General features: G+C 37.1%; 1 protein-coding gene across 1 annotated transcript in view; it reads right to left on the reverse strand.

Moving 5' to 3' along the window:
• LOC127855451 (pyridoxine-5'-phosphate oxidase-like) overlaps positions 1-19,771 on the reverse strand; it is a 49,916-nt gene that overhangs the window by 3,126 nt on the left and 27,019 nt on the right. Inside the window, exons 3-6 of the mRNA XM_052391035.1 lie at positions 7,858-7,957; positions 5,635-5,688; positions 4,751-4,879; positions 1,502-1,575 (exon numbers count right to left, since the gene is read on the reverse strand). Coding sequence (XP_052246995.1) covers positions 1,502-1,575; positions 4,751-4,879; positions 5,635-5,688; positions 7,858-7,957 — 357 coding nt within the window. The remainder of the gene's footprint in view (positions 1-1,501; positions 1,576-4,750; positions 4,880-5,634; positions 5,689-7,857; positions 7,958-19,771) is intronic.

Raw genomic sequence — 19,771 nt, forward strand, 5'->3', positions numbered from 1 at the left:
GCCAAGCAATAAAAGTCCCCTTCCGGTGAAACTCCACCATTTTCAGCAATATTTCTAGTCTATTTGTTGCCATAGCAACCAGAATTCTCGATGTAGGAACAAAATGAAATGACGTGCATAATCTCCATATTGCAATCTGTCCATGTTTCAAGTTCCATGAAAAAATATGAAGAACTTTTTAATTTATTGCAGGATCCATAAAAGTGTGACAGACTGACTGACACACAGAGCGCAAACCATAAGTCCCCTCCGGTTTCACCGGTATGGGCCTGATGAAAACCAAATAAAAACTGACATGGGAAGCTTCTACTTTTAAAGTTCTTGGGATTCTGTTTGATGTTAACTTTAAAACATGATAATGATAAATTTCGAAGACAAAATTGAAAGTATAACAAGATATGTGTTTGTCAGAAACACTATGTCCCCTTCTGCGCCGCTTTAAAGCTATATATGTGACCTTTGACCTTGAAGGATGACCTTGACTTTTCACCACTCAAAATGTGCAGCTCCATGAGATACACATGAATGCCAAATATGAAGTTGCTATCTTCAATATTGCAAAAGTTATGGCAAAATGTTGAAGTAGGAGCAAACAAACACACAATCCAACCAACCAACAGACAGGGCAAACACAATATAAAAAGTATAAAAAGTAAAATAAGTTATAAGAACCGTAGAAATATAACACCGCTTGGAAAGATAACTATTGTCAAATCATTGCTTCTACCTTCACTTACTCACTTATATGTATAGCTACCCACACCGAGAATAGACACCATAAAAACAATTAATCAACAATTTTATGACTTCATTTGGGTAGGACTCAGCAAAATAAAAGCTAGTGTGATTGTTAAGAAATACGATGAAGGTGGGTTTGATATGATATGATAAAAAAATACATGAAAATAACGTGGCTAAAAAGATTATTGTCAGGCGATGTAAATTTGATAAACTAGTTAAATCGATTTCAAAACTATGTGTAAAACTGGAAAAATGTATGCAGAGAAAATATGTTTACACCTGAAAAATAAATTTTGGCTTGATGTTCTTAAAAACTATGTTTTGTATATTGAAAAGCTGCCAATAATAAGTTGTAATGATATTCTGGTTATGCCTGTATTTTATAATAATAATGTTAAAGTTAACAACAGCCGTATTTATATTAAGTCTATATGAAAGAGGTGTTTGTTTTGTGAGAGATATGACAGAAAGGAATTGCTTTATTTCCAAAGAATCTTTGGACAAACATGTTGGAACAAACGTAATTTTCTTATTGCAGTCCACACAGGCTTATCAGGGACAACACTTTATGCTTTTATGGTATTTGTCTTAAAAGAAAGTTTTTTCTTAGCAAAAATCCAGTTTCGACGGAAAGTATCATCCCTGACTAGCCTGTGCCTACTACACAGGCTTATCTGGGACGACACTTACCGCACTTGCATTAAACCCCCTTTTCACAGAGCACGTCCCAATTTATTTAACAAGTTGACATGTAACCCACCAGTAGTCTGGTTTTGGCACTGAAGCGTTTCCACTGTACTGCAACTGCAACTCCTTCAATTGGGTGTCCAGCACCTTAAATAAAACAATCGCATTCCAAAACTCGAAAGTGAGAATTGCACCTTAACAACAGGTATATTAAAATCAATGCAATTAAATGTTAAAGTTAAAAAACTTGTTTTGTTCTTGTAATTAAATGTAGGTGAAGAAAAAAAATCGAAACCCTTTTTACAATTACTTGTCATAATACTACTACATGTATTTTCATTTGTATTATGTTATTATTGTAAACAAAGGGGTTGGACTTCTCCCCAGTCTCATGAATAAATGAGTCGCATTCTGAGAAAACTGGGCATAATGAATGTGCGTAAAGTGTCGACCCAGATTAGCCTGTGTAGTCCAAACAGGCTAATCAGGGATGACACTTTCCATTTTTATGGTATTTTTAGTTTCAAGGAAGTCCCTCCTTGCCAAAAATCAAGTTTAGGCGGAAAGTGTCGTCCCTGATTCGCCTGTGCGGACTGCACAGGCTTATCTGGGACGACACTTTATGCACATGCATTATGCACCGGTTTTCTCAGAACAATGCTCAAATCATGCTGCCTCATCTCAGACATGGGAGGATCATGCCTCATGTTATGCAGGGCAGTCCTTTAAGTTGCCATTGGATGGTAGAGAGTGGCCAATGTGTATTAAATCATGATGTAAATAACAAGTGATGCATACAGGTCCCTCTATATACTGTGCAGGGGAAATTAAAATAAGTATGAATACATTATTAGCTTATACAAAGCTATTTTTCGTAAATTAAGTCCATGGATTATAAGTTTTGCATGTAATTTTAAATACAACACTTATTAAAAACAAGGGCTGGTTGTAAAACATGCATGCCCCCCATATGGGCTCTCCGTTGTAGTGGCAGCCATTGTGTGAATATGTTTTTTGTCACTGTGACCTTGACCTTTGACCTAGTGCCCTGAAAATTAATAGGGGTCATCTGCCAGTCATGATCAATGTACCTATGAAGTTTCATGATCCTAGCCATAAGCATTCTCGAGTATTCATCCAGAAACCATTTTACTATTTCGGGTCACCGTGAACTTGACCTTAGACCTAGTGACCTGAAAATCAAAAGGGGTCATCTGCGAGTCATGATCAATCTACCTATCAAATTTCATGATCCTAGGAATAAGCGTTCTTCAGTTATCATCCGGAAACCATTTTACTATTTCGTGTCACCTTGAACTTGACCTTTGACCTAGTGACCTCAAAATCGATAGGGGTCAGCTGCGAGTCATGATCAATGTACCTATGAAGTTTCATGATCCTAGGCATAAGCGTTCTTGAGTTATCATCCGGAAACTATTTTACTATTTCGGGTCACCATGACCTTGACCTTTGACCTAGTGACCTCAAAATCAATAGGGGTCATCTGTGAGTCATGATCAATGTACCTTTCAAGTTTCATGATCCTAGGCATAAGCATTCTTGAGATATCATCCGGAAACCATTTTACTATTTCGGGTCACCGTGACCTTTGACCTTGTGACCTGAAAATCAAAAGGGTCATCTGCGAGTCATGATCAATGTACCTATGAAGTTTCATGATCCTAGGCATAAGCGTTCTTTAGTTATCATCCGGAAACCATTTTACTATTTCGGGTCACTGTGACCTTGACCTTTGACCTAGTGACCTGAAAATCAACAGGGGTCATCTGCCAGCCATTATCAATCTACCTAAGAAGTTTCATGATCCTAGGCATAAGCGTTCTTGAGTTATCATCCGGAAACCATTTTACTATTTCGGATCACTGTGACCTTGACCTTTGACCTAGTGACCTGAAAATCAATAGGGGTCATCTGCAAATCATGACCAATCTACCTATTAAGTTTCATGATCCTAGGCCTAAGGGTTCTTGAGTTATCATCCGGAAACCATTTTACTATTTCGGGTCACCGTGACCTTTGACCTTGTGACCTGAAAATCAAAAGGGTCATCTGGGAGTCATGATCAATGTACCTATGAAGTTTCATGATCCTAGGCATAAGCGTTCTTGAGTTATCATCCGGAAACCATTTTACTATTTCGGGTCACTGTGACCTTGACCTTTGACCTAGTGACCTGAAAATCATCAGGGGTCATCTGCGAGTCATGATCAATCTACCTATCAAGTTTCATGATCCTAGGCCTAAGCGTTCTTGGGTTATCATCCGGAAACCATTTTACTATTTCGGGTCACTGTGACCTTGACCTTTGACTTAGTGACCTCAAAATAAATAGGAATCATCTGCGAGTCATGATCAATGTACCTATGAAGTTTCATGATCCTAGGCCCAAGCGTTCTTGAGTTATCAATCGGAAACCACCTGGTGGACGGACCGACAGACCGACCGACAGACCGACATGTGCAAAGTAATATACCCTTTCTTCTTCGAAGGGGGGCATAACAACTGCCGCCCCAAAGTGATGAGTTGCATATGCGCCTATTTATCATGTTTATTATTTTATATTTAAATTTTGAATTTGGTGTTCTTTGTGTCAGCTTTGAAGTTTTAATTATTTTGACTTTGACCCTTTCCTACTCAGAAGCAAAGTGAAAATTGCTATGTGCAAACAGCATAAAACCAGAACAGTCTGTTCAGGTTTTATGCTGTTTGCTGCTCATCAGTATCTTAGGGTTGGAAATGAAGCCTTTAAAACTCGAAGCTTCTTTCTAAGGGACTACAAAAGTGTTAAAATACGTTTATAAGTGGTAAAGAGTTAATCTGTTCCTTTTTTCAATTTTGGCCAACAATTAGTACTGAACCCTGCTGCTATACCTGTCTGTCTGGAATCACAGAGCTCTGTTTGCTGACAATGGCCCCTATCTGACTGTTCTTACCTGTCTGTCTGGAATCACAGAGCTCTGTTTGCTGACAATGGCCCCTATCTGACTGTCCTACCTGTCTGTCTGGAATCACAGAGCTCTGTTTGCTGACAATGGCCCCTATCTGACTGTCCTACCTGTCTGTCTGGAATCACAGAGCTCTGTTTGCTGACAATGGTCCCTATCTGACTGTCCTTACCTGTCTGTCTGGAATCACAGAGCTCTGTTTGCTGACAATGGCCCCTATCTGACTGTCCTACCTGTCTGTCTGGAATCACAGAGCTCTGTTTGCTGACAATGGCCCCTATCTGACTGTCCTACCTGTCTGTCTGGAATCACAGAGCTCTGTTTGCTGAAAATGGCCCCTATCTGACTGTCCTTACCTGTCTGTCTGGAATCACAGAGCTCTGTTTGCTGACAATGGCCCCTATCTGACTGTCCTTTGGACGTGAGTAGAAGTATTCAGCGGACTTCTCGGCAGAAATCTTCTCTGCCACTCCCTCTATTCTTACCTTAAAAACACATACAATGCATCTTGTACCTAGTAAGCAATGGCGTGTGAATACTGTAAATGTGGTTTAAAATAACTTTCCGTATTTTATGTTGCTTCATAAAAAGGTAACAGCCTTTTCTCTGATAATGGCAAAATTAGACAGTGTCTGAAAAGTAACAAATTCTAGTAAAGACAGTAATATTTGAAGACATCTTTTTCAATGGTTGCTTGGGAAGTTCATGAAATGCATTCCTGTATTTGTTATTTGTGACCTGATCCTCGTGAAATTTTAATACATCTTTTTTTTAAATGGAAACTGAAGGGGAAAAAAACAAGACTTTCCATTTGTCCTTGAATGTCATCTAATGACATGCTAACATCAAAATGGGACCTGCCAAAATAATGACAATTGGGACAAATCACTTGTTATAACATTGTAATTTTTTTTGTTTAAGAAAATAAGCGAATTATTTACCTAATTTTTATTATCATTAACATAACTAGAATAGGACAGACAGAAGTAAAACGCCCCAAACAACCTTTGTTAAATAATGTATGGAAATGTATGCACTTGTTTGCAAATTATTTCATTCCTCCAACGGCTACAATGTATTTTAGTGAATGCTTTTTTAGCCATATATAAAATATCAATAGTTACTTTTTTCTAGTATAGTATTGTATTGAAATCCTACTTTTCAACATAATTGCATGACTAGCATGTGTCAAAATATGTGTAATTGCATGAATTATTCAAAGACAATATCACAGTCTTACCTGTCTTTTAACAGGTTCCCAGTAAAACATCAGAGAGCATTTTGGGTTCTCATCCTAAAATGGATTCACTTTATTAAAATCACAATCATGAACAACCAAAATTAATGATCAATTAAAATCACTATTGTTTATGTCTTCCTCAGAACAACTGGCTGTCGAGCACAGACCCTCATGAGATAGATATGGGCTGAGCTCTGTGCAAAAGGGGTGTAATGCATGTGCATAATGTGTTGTCCCAGATTAGCCTGTGCAGTCTTTACAGGCTAATCAGGGACGACACTTTCCGCCTAAACTAGATTTTTGCTTAGGAGAGACTGTCTTTAAACAGAAAATATCATAAAAGCAGAAAGTGTCGTCCCAGATTATCTTTTGCTGACTGCACAGGTTAATCTGGCATGACACTTTACGCACATGCATTAAATCCCCTTTTCAGATAGCATGGCAAATATACAGTTGAACTAGACCTATATAAAAAAAGAGCTGTGTTCGTGAAACACAACGCCCCCTACTTCGCCGCTTTTAAGCCATATATTTTACCTCTGACCTTGAAGGATGACCTTGACCTTTCACCACACAAAATGTGCAGCTTCATGAGATAAGCATGCATGCCAAATATGGAGCTGCTATCTTCAATATTTCAAAATTTGACTTTGGACCTTGACCTGAGAGGATGAACTTGACCTTTCACCACTCAAAATGTGCAGCTCCATGAGATATGCATGAATGCCAAATATCAAGTTGCTATCTTCAATATTTCAAAAGTTGACCTTTGACCTTGAAGGATGACCTTGACCTTTCACCACTACACATGCATGCCAAATATCAAGTTACTATCTTCAATATTGCAAATGTGACCTTTGACCTTGACCTTTCACCTTGAAGGATGACCTTGACCATAACCTTTCACCACTCAAAATGTGCAGCTCAATGAGATACACATGCATGCCAAATACCAAGTTGCTACCTTCAATATTGCAAAAGTTATTGGCAATGTTAAAGTTTTCGGACGGACAGACGGACCAACGAACGGACTGACTGACTGACAGATTTAACAATTTTTGGTAAATTTAACACTGTCCAAAATTTGTGTAAAGTATACCCAGTTCTGCAGAATTAGCCACAATAGCAAAGATTTTGCTTGTAAATTTATAACAAGAAACCGTCGGAGACGGGTGATGCTCCCCAAAGGTGTTTTTTTTCACAATATTGCACTATATATTCAGATATAAGGAAACGTCTTGAGGGGCATAACTTTGGACAAAATAATACGATGGATGGTTAAGCAACTTAAAAATTTCAAAGGGCCATAACTCTCTAAATAATCTTCTAACCAAACCCGCTGATAATATGCACATCTCCTGTTGGTAGTGAAGCTTCCCATAAAGTTTCATTGATATCCCGTAATAAGTTGCTGAGAAATAGCTCGGACAAGAATTGCACTATATGTACAATGGAAATTTCAAAGGGCTATAACTCTGTGAAAAATCATCCGACGAGAACATGCACATCTCCTCTTGGTAGTGAAGCTTCACATAAAGTTTCATTGAATTCCAGTCATTAGTTGCTGAGAAATAGCCCGGACAAGAATTGCACTATATGTACAGTTAATGGAAAATTTCAAAGGGCCATAACTCTGTGAAAAATCATCCAACCAGAACTGGCTGATAAGAGGCAAATCTCCTTTTGAAAGTGAAGCTTCCCATAAAGTTTCATTGAATTCCAGTCATTAGTTGCTGAGAAATAGCCTGGACAAGAATTGCACTATATATACAGTTAATGGAAAATTTTAAAGGGCCATTACTCTGTGAAAAATCATCCAACCAGAACCGGCTGATAATATGCACATCTGCTCTTGGTAGTGAAGCTTCCCATAAAGTTTAATTGAATTCTGGTCATTAATTGCTGAGAAATAGCCCGGACAAAAATTGTGCACGGATGGACAAAATTTTGGGGGAGCATAAAAAATTAGTCAGTAACTTTAACCATAATTTAATTTAACCAACAGGTACAATTTTGAACAACTCAGCCAGGAGATTGGTATACATCTCCAGAATGGTATAAATACATTCATCGAGAATCTTGTTTAAATCTCAACTATTTTAAGTTCAATATTAAAAGACAAAATTAAATAAACTTCTTAAATCACTAAACAACAATACAATCAGGATATTAAATTAAACAATCTAAACTTGAGATCTTATATTTGAATTAAGTGTTCCTCACCAGTTCGTGTCCCTTCTTGCTGCCATAGTTAGTGAAGAATAGGAATCCCTTCTCATCAAATTCCTTGCACAGAACCATGCGGATAGATGGTACTCCAGATCTGTGAAAATACAGAGAATATCATCGCTGTTAAAGGAGAAAATTTATATACTTTCATTTGCAATTGCCCTGCATGAATAAGAGGTAGAGATAGAATGTCCGTAGAAATAATATTAATAAGGCTAGGTTGGGATTCTTACTGTGATCCTTAGATTTGTATTCCAACAGTGTTCTATTAACTGAGCTTTCTCACTGGCATGGTAAGGTATATGATTAAGTGAAAAGTTATGACCCTAACTCACAGCTGTTAATTACTGGCGCCACACCTTTTTTGGGATGCATTAATAAACGAGCCAAAGATACTTATGAGGTGGAACTAAGGACCGGATGTTACTAATAATTCTTAAGGGTAAAAAGGTTTTATATGTTTTGTTTCCACATATTTTGCATTATATTAAAAAAGGGGCAATGTAGTGCGATTCAGCAAAGATTTATTCATCAACAAATGTCAAGAAACATACAATCACAAACCATTTGGAAACGTGAGAACCTTTATAAGTTGCAACATGGTGGAGTTTTTGAAAGCAAATTATGTCTTTTGTCTGTGTGATGAGAAAAATATTCACCAGAGCAATTCACTCACAACTTAAAGTATTCACCCGAGCAATTCACTCACAACTTAAAATATTCACCCAAGTAATTCACTCACAACTTAAAAGGTCGAACACTCAACCTGCAATACCACACAAACGGTGCATGTTCTGCAAGAAAAACTTAAATAGGTGAAAATGTGCATTTGCACCACCTCCTGTCATTAGCACCACCTCCTTGGCATTGGCTCTATCTCTTTTTCAAAAATGCAGAATTATTTATTAGATCGACAAGAAGCCAATGTTTTTGTGCATGCAACAAATTGTACATGTTCAACGCAATGTTCTGATGTCGTTAGGGATTTCATAGGCAGGTTATTTGATTGTCATAATGGCATAAAACATAGATTTTCTTTTAAAAACTTAACCACTCCACAACTTAAAAAGAGCTGTCAGAGGATAGCGTGCTTGACTATTCGAGTGCTTGACAGTATAACATAAGCCATCATGGGGAAATCGTTCATATTCAATAATTTATAAGACAATCTTTTAAAAATAAAAAAAGGAAAAAAAAAATTGGGGGTAGGGGTAGGGGGGTAGGGGGGGGGGGGTGAGAGGGGGGTATAATGTGGGGTGTGGTAATTTATAAGATGATGTTTAAAAATAAAATTGGGGGGGGCTGGGGGGGAAGGGTAAGGGGGTGGGGGGGGTGAGAGGGGGCGGGGAGGGATTCTGGGTAGGGGCATGGGGTATTGTTTGGGTGGAATCCATTGTGGTATTCAGGTAAGTGTTGTTTTGTAAAAGAAATACAAAATGTGATCATAAATAAAGAAGTAATGGCAATTTAAGCAAAATGTTCAATTATCTAAGTGTAAAAGGGGCCATAATTATGTCAAAATGCTTGATACTGTCGTCTGCTCTTGTTTATAGGTTGGGGTCATGTTGGTAAACAGGTATGCAACATGTAAAAGCAATATGTCAAAGGATATAGGAAATATTTGGGGTAGTACGCAAACTTTAACATAGATTTATCAATAATATGCATATTCTAAGTATAAAAGGGGCAATAATTTTGACAAAATGCTTGATAGAGTTGTCTGCTCATGTTTATAGGTTGGGGTAATGTTGGCAAACAAGTATGCAAAATATAAAAGCAATATGTCATTGGACAGTGAAAATAAATGGGGTAGTACGAAAACTTTAACATTTGCTGCATATTTTAAGTGGAAAAGGGGCCATAATTATGACAAAATGCTTGATAGAGTTGTCTGCTCTTGTTTATAGGTTTGGGTCGTGTTGGTAAACAAGTATGCAAACAAGGGCTGTTTGTAAAACATGCATGCCCCCCTATATGGGCTATAAGTTGTAGTAGCAGCCATTGTGTGAATACGTTTTTTGTCACTGTGAACGGTGGTGGTGGTGGTGGTGGTGGTGGTGGTGGTGGTGGTGGTGGTGGTGGTGGTGGTGGTGGTGGTGGTGGTGGTGGTGGTGGTGGTGGTGGTGCAGTAGTAGTAGTAGTAGTAGTAGTAGTAGTACTGTACACAGTAACTCCAATATAGCGCGGTCAATGTGGTCCAAGCCGCGAAACAGCGTTATAACGGATCCGCGTTACAAGTTTTGAGCTCATTTACTGCAGGGCGCTATAAAAACGAGAGCGCCGATGGCGCTGAAAGCATAGTTGCAAGATACAGGGAAGTTGCTGCTGAAGTAAATGTTTAGGTCAAAATATACTAAATAGTTTCCTTATATGTTTCGATGTAAAAGCGACAACTTTGAGCGAAAATAAATACAACATTTTGCACATAGAGACCCCCATAACCATACCTTTTCTTGACGGGCATTCTTAGCTGAATCGATTTAAGCAATAAAAAAGATTTGTCATGTTCAAACCAAAAACAAATTCGACTCAAATCAAAATCGACTGTTTTTGCGCCTTTTTCGGCCGTTTTCTAGTGGATTGTAACCTATTGCAGTGCCATTTTTTACTTTAATCTCCAACTTTATCCTATTTCAGGGATTAAGTAGTGAACACCTATGCTTACCCTATCAATATCTCCAAACGATAAAACCAGAACAAAGTGTATAACATGCCTTCGAGGAAAATGTGATGATTTGTTTAGAAAGTACAGCCCTTCATGACTCGATTATTTAGTATATTGTAGCCTTAACGATTGCTGACATCACGAGTCGCCCCCCTTGTTAACAAAATGCTCTATTTTTAGAAACGGGAATTCCAAATAGTGACGAATGTGAATGGTTACAAAATGACATAACTATGAAAATAAATACGTAGAATTACATTATTTCACGCATACCATTATGCAACCATCCGTTTTCTTTTCCGACTTGATACATTTACAGCTTTCCATTTAATATTTTACAGACACAGCACTCGTCCAGAATTCGCGCGAATCCATTAAATCCGATGCCACATTTAAACCGTTAACTCTACTCGTAACGTAAATTTCTGGCTCAAAGTAAATCATTTTAACTTCAATTAACACATCTCTATTACTTTTAAACTCTACTTCATCAAATCCACAGAAAGGCACGTCAGAATCCATGTCATAAATCAGAAAACATTCATCGTACTCCGCCATTTTTTACACATTTTCAAAGAATAAAAGTGCTTTATGCCCCACTTCCTGCTGAGAATATGTTTTAATTTCTATTTATAATTAACCGATGAAATGTTACATATACTTTAACCAGGGCCTTATTAATTCAGTTATGTAAACATTTGACCTCTCACAGAACAGTAAACGAAGGAAATAGAAATTGGGATCCCATATAAATTAGGTGTGAGGTCACTATCAACAAGAACAGAATTGTTTTACGAACGAAATTTGTTTTAGGTTATAAGAAGATTTTTTGACATAAAACGGTCTTAGAAAAATTCACTAAAAACGGTGTCAGCAATATTCTTGGAAGAAAACGTTAGAAAAACGTTTCCCCCCAAAAAATTGTAAGAATTACCATATGCTAAATTAAATAGATATTTCGTCTGATTTTTGATCAGGTAAGGCTTCATAATGGACAACCGATGTATGTGGATTTTTGAAATGTGGTACATACCATAAGCATAGGTGCAAGCACCTATGCTAAAAACAGGTATAGAATAGCCTATAATATAGGTCATGTATATTGCCATGCTGTGTTGACGCAAATACATGCATATAAACCGAATCGTATCGATAACAGTATGCATACCGCTTTTCTTATGTGCACATTTATCCGATAATCCAATAAAATTGCAACATCACTTAAAAAAAAATAATCTTGAACATTAATGACGATATATGTTTAAGAAATTCGTAAACACAACCGTACGCATATATGCTATTTTCAGAAGTGTTAAGAATACAGTGCATTATGGGGCAGAGCTTTCATTGGATGAGCGACTTTAAATTTAGATTGAATGCAATACGATTCATGTACAAAAAATTGTTTTAATGCGTCATACGCATGCAAAAAACGTATTTCCCGGGACTTTTTGATACCGCGCGAAAATGAAACTGAAACTCTGTTAACAATTACCGGTACACTGCGTTCGCATGTAAATTAATCGTCTGCATTATTTAATTTCTTATACACGAACTGAAAGATTAAATGACATAATACTAGAATGATAATGAAATGACAGAAAAGGTTGTTTTATACAGTGGGCAGTATATTTCACAGCCGCTCTTTTAATATAGTCAAACTGCAACCATATCAAAGTAAGAATGTTTAATCGTTTTGAATTACCTTAATTGTAAAACTATCCCGCTTGCACTTAACTTATGGAAATTATCGCACTGAACCGCTCTGATGTGGAATACATGTAGTAAACACTGACACGCGAGTTTTTCACACCTTTATTGACATTACACAACAGATTAACACCAATTTGCTGTCGGTGTTATTTAACCTCGAAGCGATTATAATCGGTTCAACGGATGGTTGAATAAAGCAATCAACATGTGATTGCCGCCATCTTTGAATTGTCTGAAAATACACGAAGTTGCAAAATACGGATTTGAATCAGAAATCAAATGGAAGGTTGGAGAAAAAATGGGATCCAAGCACCCCCCGCGTTATATTGGATTCAGCGTTATAATGGATCACGTTATATTGGAGTTACAGTGTAGTAGTAGTAGTAGTAGTAGTAGTAGTAGTAGTAGTAGTAGTAGTAGTAGAAGTAGCAGTAGCAGTAGCAGCAGCAGCAGCATTACAATACCAATACTTAAGAATGATCAAATGGGAAAAGGTACAGTACAGCCAACGCTGTACAGCCAAACATAATCGGCGGCTACGCCACGGCCAGATTATTAGTACGCGGCGGCCGAATCGTGTGTTCACGCGGCGTATCGCTGTGGCACTCGGCATCGATCCGCGCAACGACGCCAAGTCTGTATTAACCTCGCGTACTTTCGCGGAGTAAATCCTCCGCATACGTACGCGGCGGATCGAGTGAAAAGATATTCACCTATTTAATTACGCGCAACCGTTAATGTTTCGTTCGATTATCATTATTAAATTTGTAATCCGAAACACACTTCTGAATTTTAATGCTAACGCGACCTTTGGCAAATTCTAGCGTCAAATAAACAGTGCTAAAATATCCTTTGTTTCATAAAAAGCGCACGAAAATTATGAAGACATGTTTAACATCGTTTGGAAAGTTTGGGTGTATTTTGTGTTGAATAAATACATGAACATTATGTCAGGCGTAAATTGCGTTTTCAGTGGAAAAAAACGCCCCGATTAGACTTTATTTCATCATCTCTATAAATAGTAACAAATTCCAAAATGTATTTGATACTTAAGGAAATATCGAGAATGTTTGTGTATCATACATGTAAATATTTACCAGCATTTGCTTTAAAACTGGAATATACGGGATTATCGGGTAATTAGTAGCGATATTAACTGTATAATATGAACAAAATAAAACGTGTTTATATGCGCATATTCAAACAATAGTTATAATAAGCTGATAATTAACAAAACAACAAATACGTCGTCACCGTCTTGATTATTGATGTGGCTTCAAACTGCTAATTTTCTCAGCTTAAATATAATAGCAAAATCAACATGCAATTAATTTATAAATCCACCATATGCTGGAGCCTTGACCACTTGTATGTGCGAAAACATAATTACGTGACCTTTTTTATGTGTGAAATACATACACTACGGGCGGGAAACAAACTTAATTGGCCAGACACATTAACTATGCTTACATGTATATGCTAATACAATCCGCGCACAATAAATTTATTATGATTTTAATTATTATTATAATTGTTCTTTCAAAATTTGTTAACTACATGTAACTAATAATTTTAAAAAGATTTTTTATTTCATGATGCCCATCGACTCGGCATCATGTCGCGGATCACGGCATGCCTCGGCAGACAGATGCGACTTGCCGCCGCATACTGACACGGCTTCAACGACTGACGCGGCATTGACTCATTTCGTCTTGCCGCCGCGGATCACGAAATAAGTTTGTTCCGCTTTGGCTGTACTGTAACCTAGCACTGGCAGTAAATATGGGGCTCATTTACAGGTCAGATTTGGAATCTCTGCTGTAAAATGAGATTTTAAATCAATTAAAGGGAGGCAAATGCTGTAATAAAAAGGACATGCATAAACGGTAGTTGTTTCCCTTGTTTGAACCATGCTAAATCCTTAAAATGCCTATTTCCAGTAACTGTGACCTTCTCCTGTGACCTTGACCTTTGACCTAGTGACCTCAAAATCAATAGGGGTCATCTGCGAGTCATGATCAATGTACCTATGAAGTTTCATGATCCTAGCCCCAAGCTTTCTTGAGTTATCATTCGGAAACCACCTGGTGGACGGACCGACCGACCTACCGACCGACATGAGCAAAGCAATATACCCCCTCTTCTTCGAAGAGGGGCATAAATATGAAAGCAATATGTCAAGGGACAATGAAAATAATTGGGGTAGAACGAAAACTTTAACATTTGCACGCTAACGCAGACACCGACGCCAGGGTGAGTAGGATAACTCCACTATATATATTTCATATATAATAGTCGAGCTAAAAATGTCATCAAGTTTTCAAATTAGTTGATTGCATATGTTCATGTACATTTGTGGATGTATAAATCTTTTCTTAATCCCACTACAATTGCCAGATTATTTTATAAATAATGTGAAATATGTTAGAAACATAAACAAAACTACTATCTCTAAAGAATTAACCGTGAAATTTATTAATGCATCACAAAAAGAGGTGGCACCTGTGATTAACGGTATCTTTTTGTAATGTCCTGCTTAATTATTTATAAAATACTGAAGTGGATTGGTGGGAACATCACATCAAAACTGTTCTATTGTGCAACAAGAGCTGTGTTTGTGAAACACAATGTCCCCTACAGCGCTTTCAAGTCCCACAGCAGATATTATAGAGAAAACAAGTCCCATTACTTAGTCAAAAATCAATGGACCAAACAAAACAAAACTCACACTTCATCTGTAAGTCATGTAAACACTGTATTATGTGAATTGGGAATAAGACATCAAACTGGGAATGGACATCATTTTGGTGATTTTCTCAAACAAAACTATTCATTTCATGATCTACATATATTTTTGTAATATATTATCTATAATTTAAGCTTAATAAGAAATTTTCCATGACTTTTTCATTAACAGTGATTGAATTTTTATCATTTAAAGTGTATTTTTAAACCGTGTCCATGCGCGGCATGGACACAGTTTCATTTCATGAGTTTTTTTTTTTTAATTAATAAAAAATCCAGTTTTGAAGTAAAATCAATTTAAATGATGCTATTATATATGCAAGTATATGTTTTAATTATAATTTGTAAAACTAGATAAATACAACATATAAAACTGCATATTATGCACTTTTGATAAAACACAATTTATTCCCAAATTGATGTCTTAATCACAATTCACATAATACAGTGTTTGTAGGTTAACTCAAATACCAACAAGAGCTGTCAGAGGACAGCGCACTCGACTATTCGAGTGCTTGACAGTATAACCTAAGCCATCATGGGGAAATTGTTCATATTCAATAATTTATAAGACTTTCTTTCAAAAATAAAAAAGGAAAAAAAAAATATTTTTGGGGGGTAGGGGGGGGTAAGAGGGGGGTATAATGTGGGGTGGGGTTATTTATTAGATGGTGTTTAAAAACAAAACAAAAATTTGGGGGGGTGGGGGGGTAGGGGAGGTAGGGGGGGTAGGGGGGTGAGAGGGGGGTAGGGGGGTGAGAGGGGGGTATAATGTGGGGTGGGGTAATTTATAAGATGATGTTTTAAAAAATAATATTTTTTTGGGGGGGTGGGGGGGGGGTAAGGGGGTTAGAGGGGGGTATAATGTGGGGTGTGGTAATTTATTAGATGATGTTTAAAAAAAATTGGGGGGGGGGGTAGGGTGGTAGGGGGGTGGGGGTGGGGTGAGAGGGGGTATAATGTGGGGTTGTGTGGTAATTTATTAGATGATGTTTAAAAAAAAAAATGGGGGGGGGGGGGGATTCTGGTAGGGGCGTGGGGTATTGTTTGGGTGGAATCCATTGTGGAATTCAGGTAAGTGTTGTTTTGTCAAAGGAATAATAAAATGTGATCATAAATAAAGAAATTATGGCAATTTAAGCAATATGTTCAATTATCTAAGTGTAAAAGGGGCCATAATAATGTCAAAATGCTTGATACAGTTGTCTGCTCTTGTTTAAAGGTTTGGGTGATGTTGGCAAACAAGTATGCAAAATATAATAGCAATATGTCAAGGGACAATGAAAATAAATGGGGTAGTATGAAAATTTTAACATTTGCTGCATATTCAAAGTGGAAAAGGGGCCATAATTATGACAAAATGCTTGATAGAGTTGTCTGCTCTTGTTATGGGTTGGGGTCATATTGGTAAACAAGTACCGTAGCTTTCCATGTAAAGGGCGCTCCCGTATATAGCGCGCAGGCTGTTTTTTAAATGCAAAAATGGAGAAAAAAATATTTAAAGACAATGAAAACCACCAAAGCAGACCGAAATCCGCCATTTTACTACCGCACAATCCAATAATCCGGGGCATTGGAAAGCTTAATTATGCATTCAAAATAGGAAGCGTCATTATGATTAGGAGCATGGGTTGCATAGCACTATACTTTTCTGACAATTTTGTAATTTTCTAGCAAAAGATTAACAGTCCACGTGCATTTCGTGAAAAACATGAGAAAATAAGAATACGTGTACATCGTATGATTTTTCCTCAGGGAAAGCATGGGCGTTACCGGTTAATTTGAATGTCGCATGGGAGACACGGATACAGTTGTTGAGGTACACCACTGTTGAACGTTCAATATTTATACACACAAAATGGAATTGCATATCTTCACGTTCTCAAGTGTCAATTAGTGTCTCAAATGTCAATTAGCGTCTTAACAAGTCGTAGCACATATTACTCAATAACATCTGCCAATTACGAAGTGCAAAATGACCCCCTTTCACACCTACCGTTACCCGCAAAAAAGACCTCGTTTGCAACTACCCTTGCCTGCTCTCCAGAATGTCGACAACAATCCTCAACGAAATTCATCAACAAAGAAGTGTAAAAACACAAACAAAGAAATGTCCGCAAGTTTATTCAAACAAATTTATTTTTTACCAAAACTTCTTCTACCGCATTCATATCTACCAGTAGCGACTTCTTGTTGTTTCAACAATGGCCCCTCAGTCTGTACGACTATAGGGTGGTAGTTTTCTGGAAAAAAACATGGCGGCCATTTTGATTATTTACGATTACACAACATATTTTTTACCAATTTAGCAGCCAGGATAGCGTTGTATCAATGTATAGCGCGCACCAGCTTTTTAATTTGAATTTTGGAGGTAAAACAATGCGCGCTATACGTGGAAACCTACGGTATGCAAAATATGAAAGCAATATGTGTCAAGGGACAATGAAAATAATTGGGGTAGTATGAAAACTTTAACATTTGCACGCTAATGCTTACTCAGACGCCGGGGTGAGTTGGATAGCTCCACTATATATATTTCATATATAATAGTCGAGCTAAAAATGTCATCATGTTTTCAAATTAGTTGATTGTATATGTTTATGTACATTTGTGGATGAATAAATCTTTTCTTAATCCCACTACATTGCCAGATTATTTTATAAATAATGTGAAATATGTTAGAAACATAAACAAACTACTATCTCTGAAGAATTAATAACCGTGAAATTACAAAATATCCAATCCTTAGAAAAACCTTGGAAGTATTATTGGCTCATTTATTAATGCATCACAAAAAAGAGGTGGCGCCTGTGATTAACGGTATCTTTTTGTAATGTCCTGCTTATTTATTTATAAAATACTGGAGTGGATTGGTGGGAACATCACATCAAAACTGTTCTATTGTGCAACAAGAGCTGTGTTTGTGAAACACAATGCCCCCAGCAGCGCTATGAAGTCCCACAGCAGATAGAGAAAACAAGTCCCATAACTTGGTAAAAAATCAATGGACCAAACAAAACGAAACTCACACTTCATCTGTAAGTCATGTAGGTTAACTCAAATACCAACAAGAGCTGTCAGAGGACAGCGCGCTCGACTATTTGAGCGCTTGACAGTATAACGTAAGCCATCATGGGCAAATTGTTCATATTTAATACATGTGTCATTTCTTAGATGATCTTATAAAAAATAAAAAAATAAAAATAAAAATTATTTTTTTATTTTGGGGGGGGGGGAGGGGGGGAGGGTGAGAGGGGGGTATAATGTGGGGTGTGGTAATTTATAAGTTGATGTTTGAAAAAAAAAATTGGGGGGGTTGGGGGGTGGGAGGGGTAGGCGGGTTGGGGTGAGAGGGGGGTATAATGTGGGGTGGGGTAATTTATTAGATGATGTTTAACAAAATAAAAATAAAATTGGGGGGTGGGGGTAGGGGGATGAGAGGGGGGTATAATGTGGGGTGTGGTAATTTATTAGATGATGTTTAAAAAAAAAAAAAATTGGGGGGGGGGGGTAGGGGGGTGGGTGGTGAGAGGGGGGTATAATGTGGGGTGTGGTAATTTATTAGATGACGCTTAAAAAAAAATGGGTGGGGGGGGGAGATTGGGTATTGTTTGGGTGGAATCCATTGTGGAATTCAGGTAAATGTTGTTTTGTCAATTTGACCTTTTGATAGCAAAATCTAACACACTACCAATACACCACTGAGGCTTAAATAATTCACATCAACTTCTTACACTAGTGATACAACCCTTTTCCAAAATGTTGAGGAAAAGCATAGCAAGTGTTTTATAGTTTAACTGATTAAGAAGGATGATCACTTTAATATGGATCATCTTATAAGTCCTGTACTTGGTATGACTGCACCCGTTTGCAAAATGTAGTTGGGGGCGTTTCTCAGTGGAATTGAGTTTATGTGTTTGTAGATATGCAAAAAAACCGAGGTGCTTGTCTGGCATCATGCCACGTTTTTGCTATTATCGATTCAAAGATGGCTGCCATTGACATAATACAATTTTTACTTTTATTTACCGTAACACCAATAAACATTCATAATAAATATATATACTGACTAAATATAGTGTGTAGGATAAAATTATGTTATGAATGTATCTTTTCAAAGTCAGAATGACCTTGAAAGCATGTAAAAGGTCATTTTGTCATTAATACCACTCAGTACTTTGATTTGTTGATTTGCTGAATTGACAGCTTCAATTTTAATTAAATGTAACTGTTATTTATGCAGTTTTAAATTTTCAAATGTGTATTTGCAAATGGTATTTGTATTAAAATCTATCAAAAAATATGCAATAGAACCATTCTTCGTTATAGATAATCATTTAATTTTATGCTTATTAGTTCATTTTGATTGCAAACATTGAGCCGATCATTTTATTAACAAAAATGGGAATGTCACGGTTTTGCAAAATGCGAGTATGTTTACCACAGCATGCAGCAGTTGGTTACTATGGAAACTAAAATATCTTCTCCAAAAAGCACAAGTTTAGTCCCCTTGGTAGAAGAGGACGACGGGCAGTTTATGTATCATCTACCAGGAAGATAACAAATCCCCTCTTACCAGTGAAGAAATGGGGCGTCAGAGGGTAAATCACGCACCGTTTTTTCACTGGTAAGAGGTGATTCCATAGTAACCAACTGCTGAGTTAGTTAATAGTGTCCAAAAATACACTAGCTTTTAAAACCTTGAATAGACTGATTAGACTCTACCAAATTAATGTTCTCGTCCGTTATTATTTCTTTTTTATTAAAGTATTGTTTTTGTTTTTA

This window comes from Dreissena polymorpha, chromosome 13 (genome assembly GCF_020536995.1).
Source record: "Dreissena polymorpha isolate Duluth1 chromosome 13, UMN_Dpol_1.0, whole genome shotgun sequence".
Taxonomy (NCBI): domain Eukaryota; kingdom Metazoa; phylum Mollusca; class Bivalvia; order Myida; family Dreissenidae; genus Dreissena; species Dreissena polymorpha.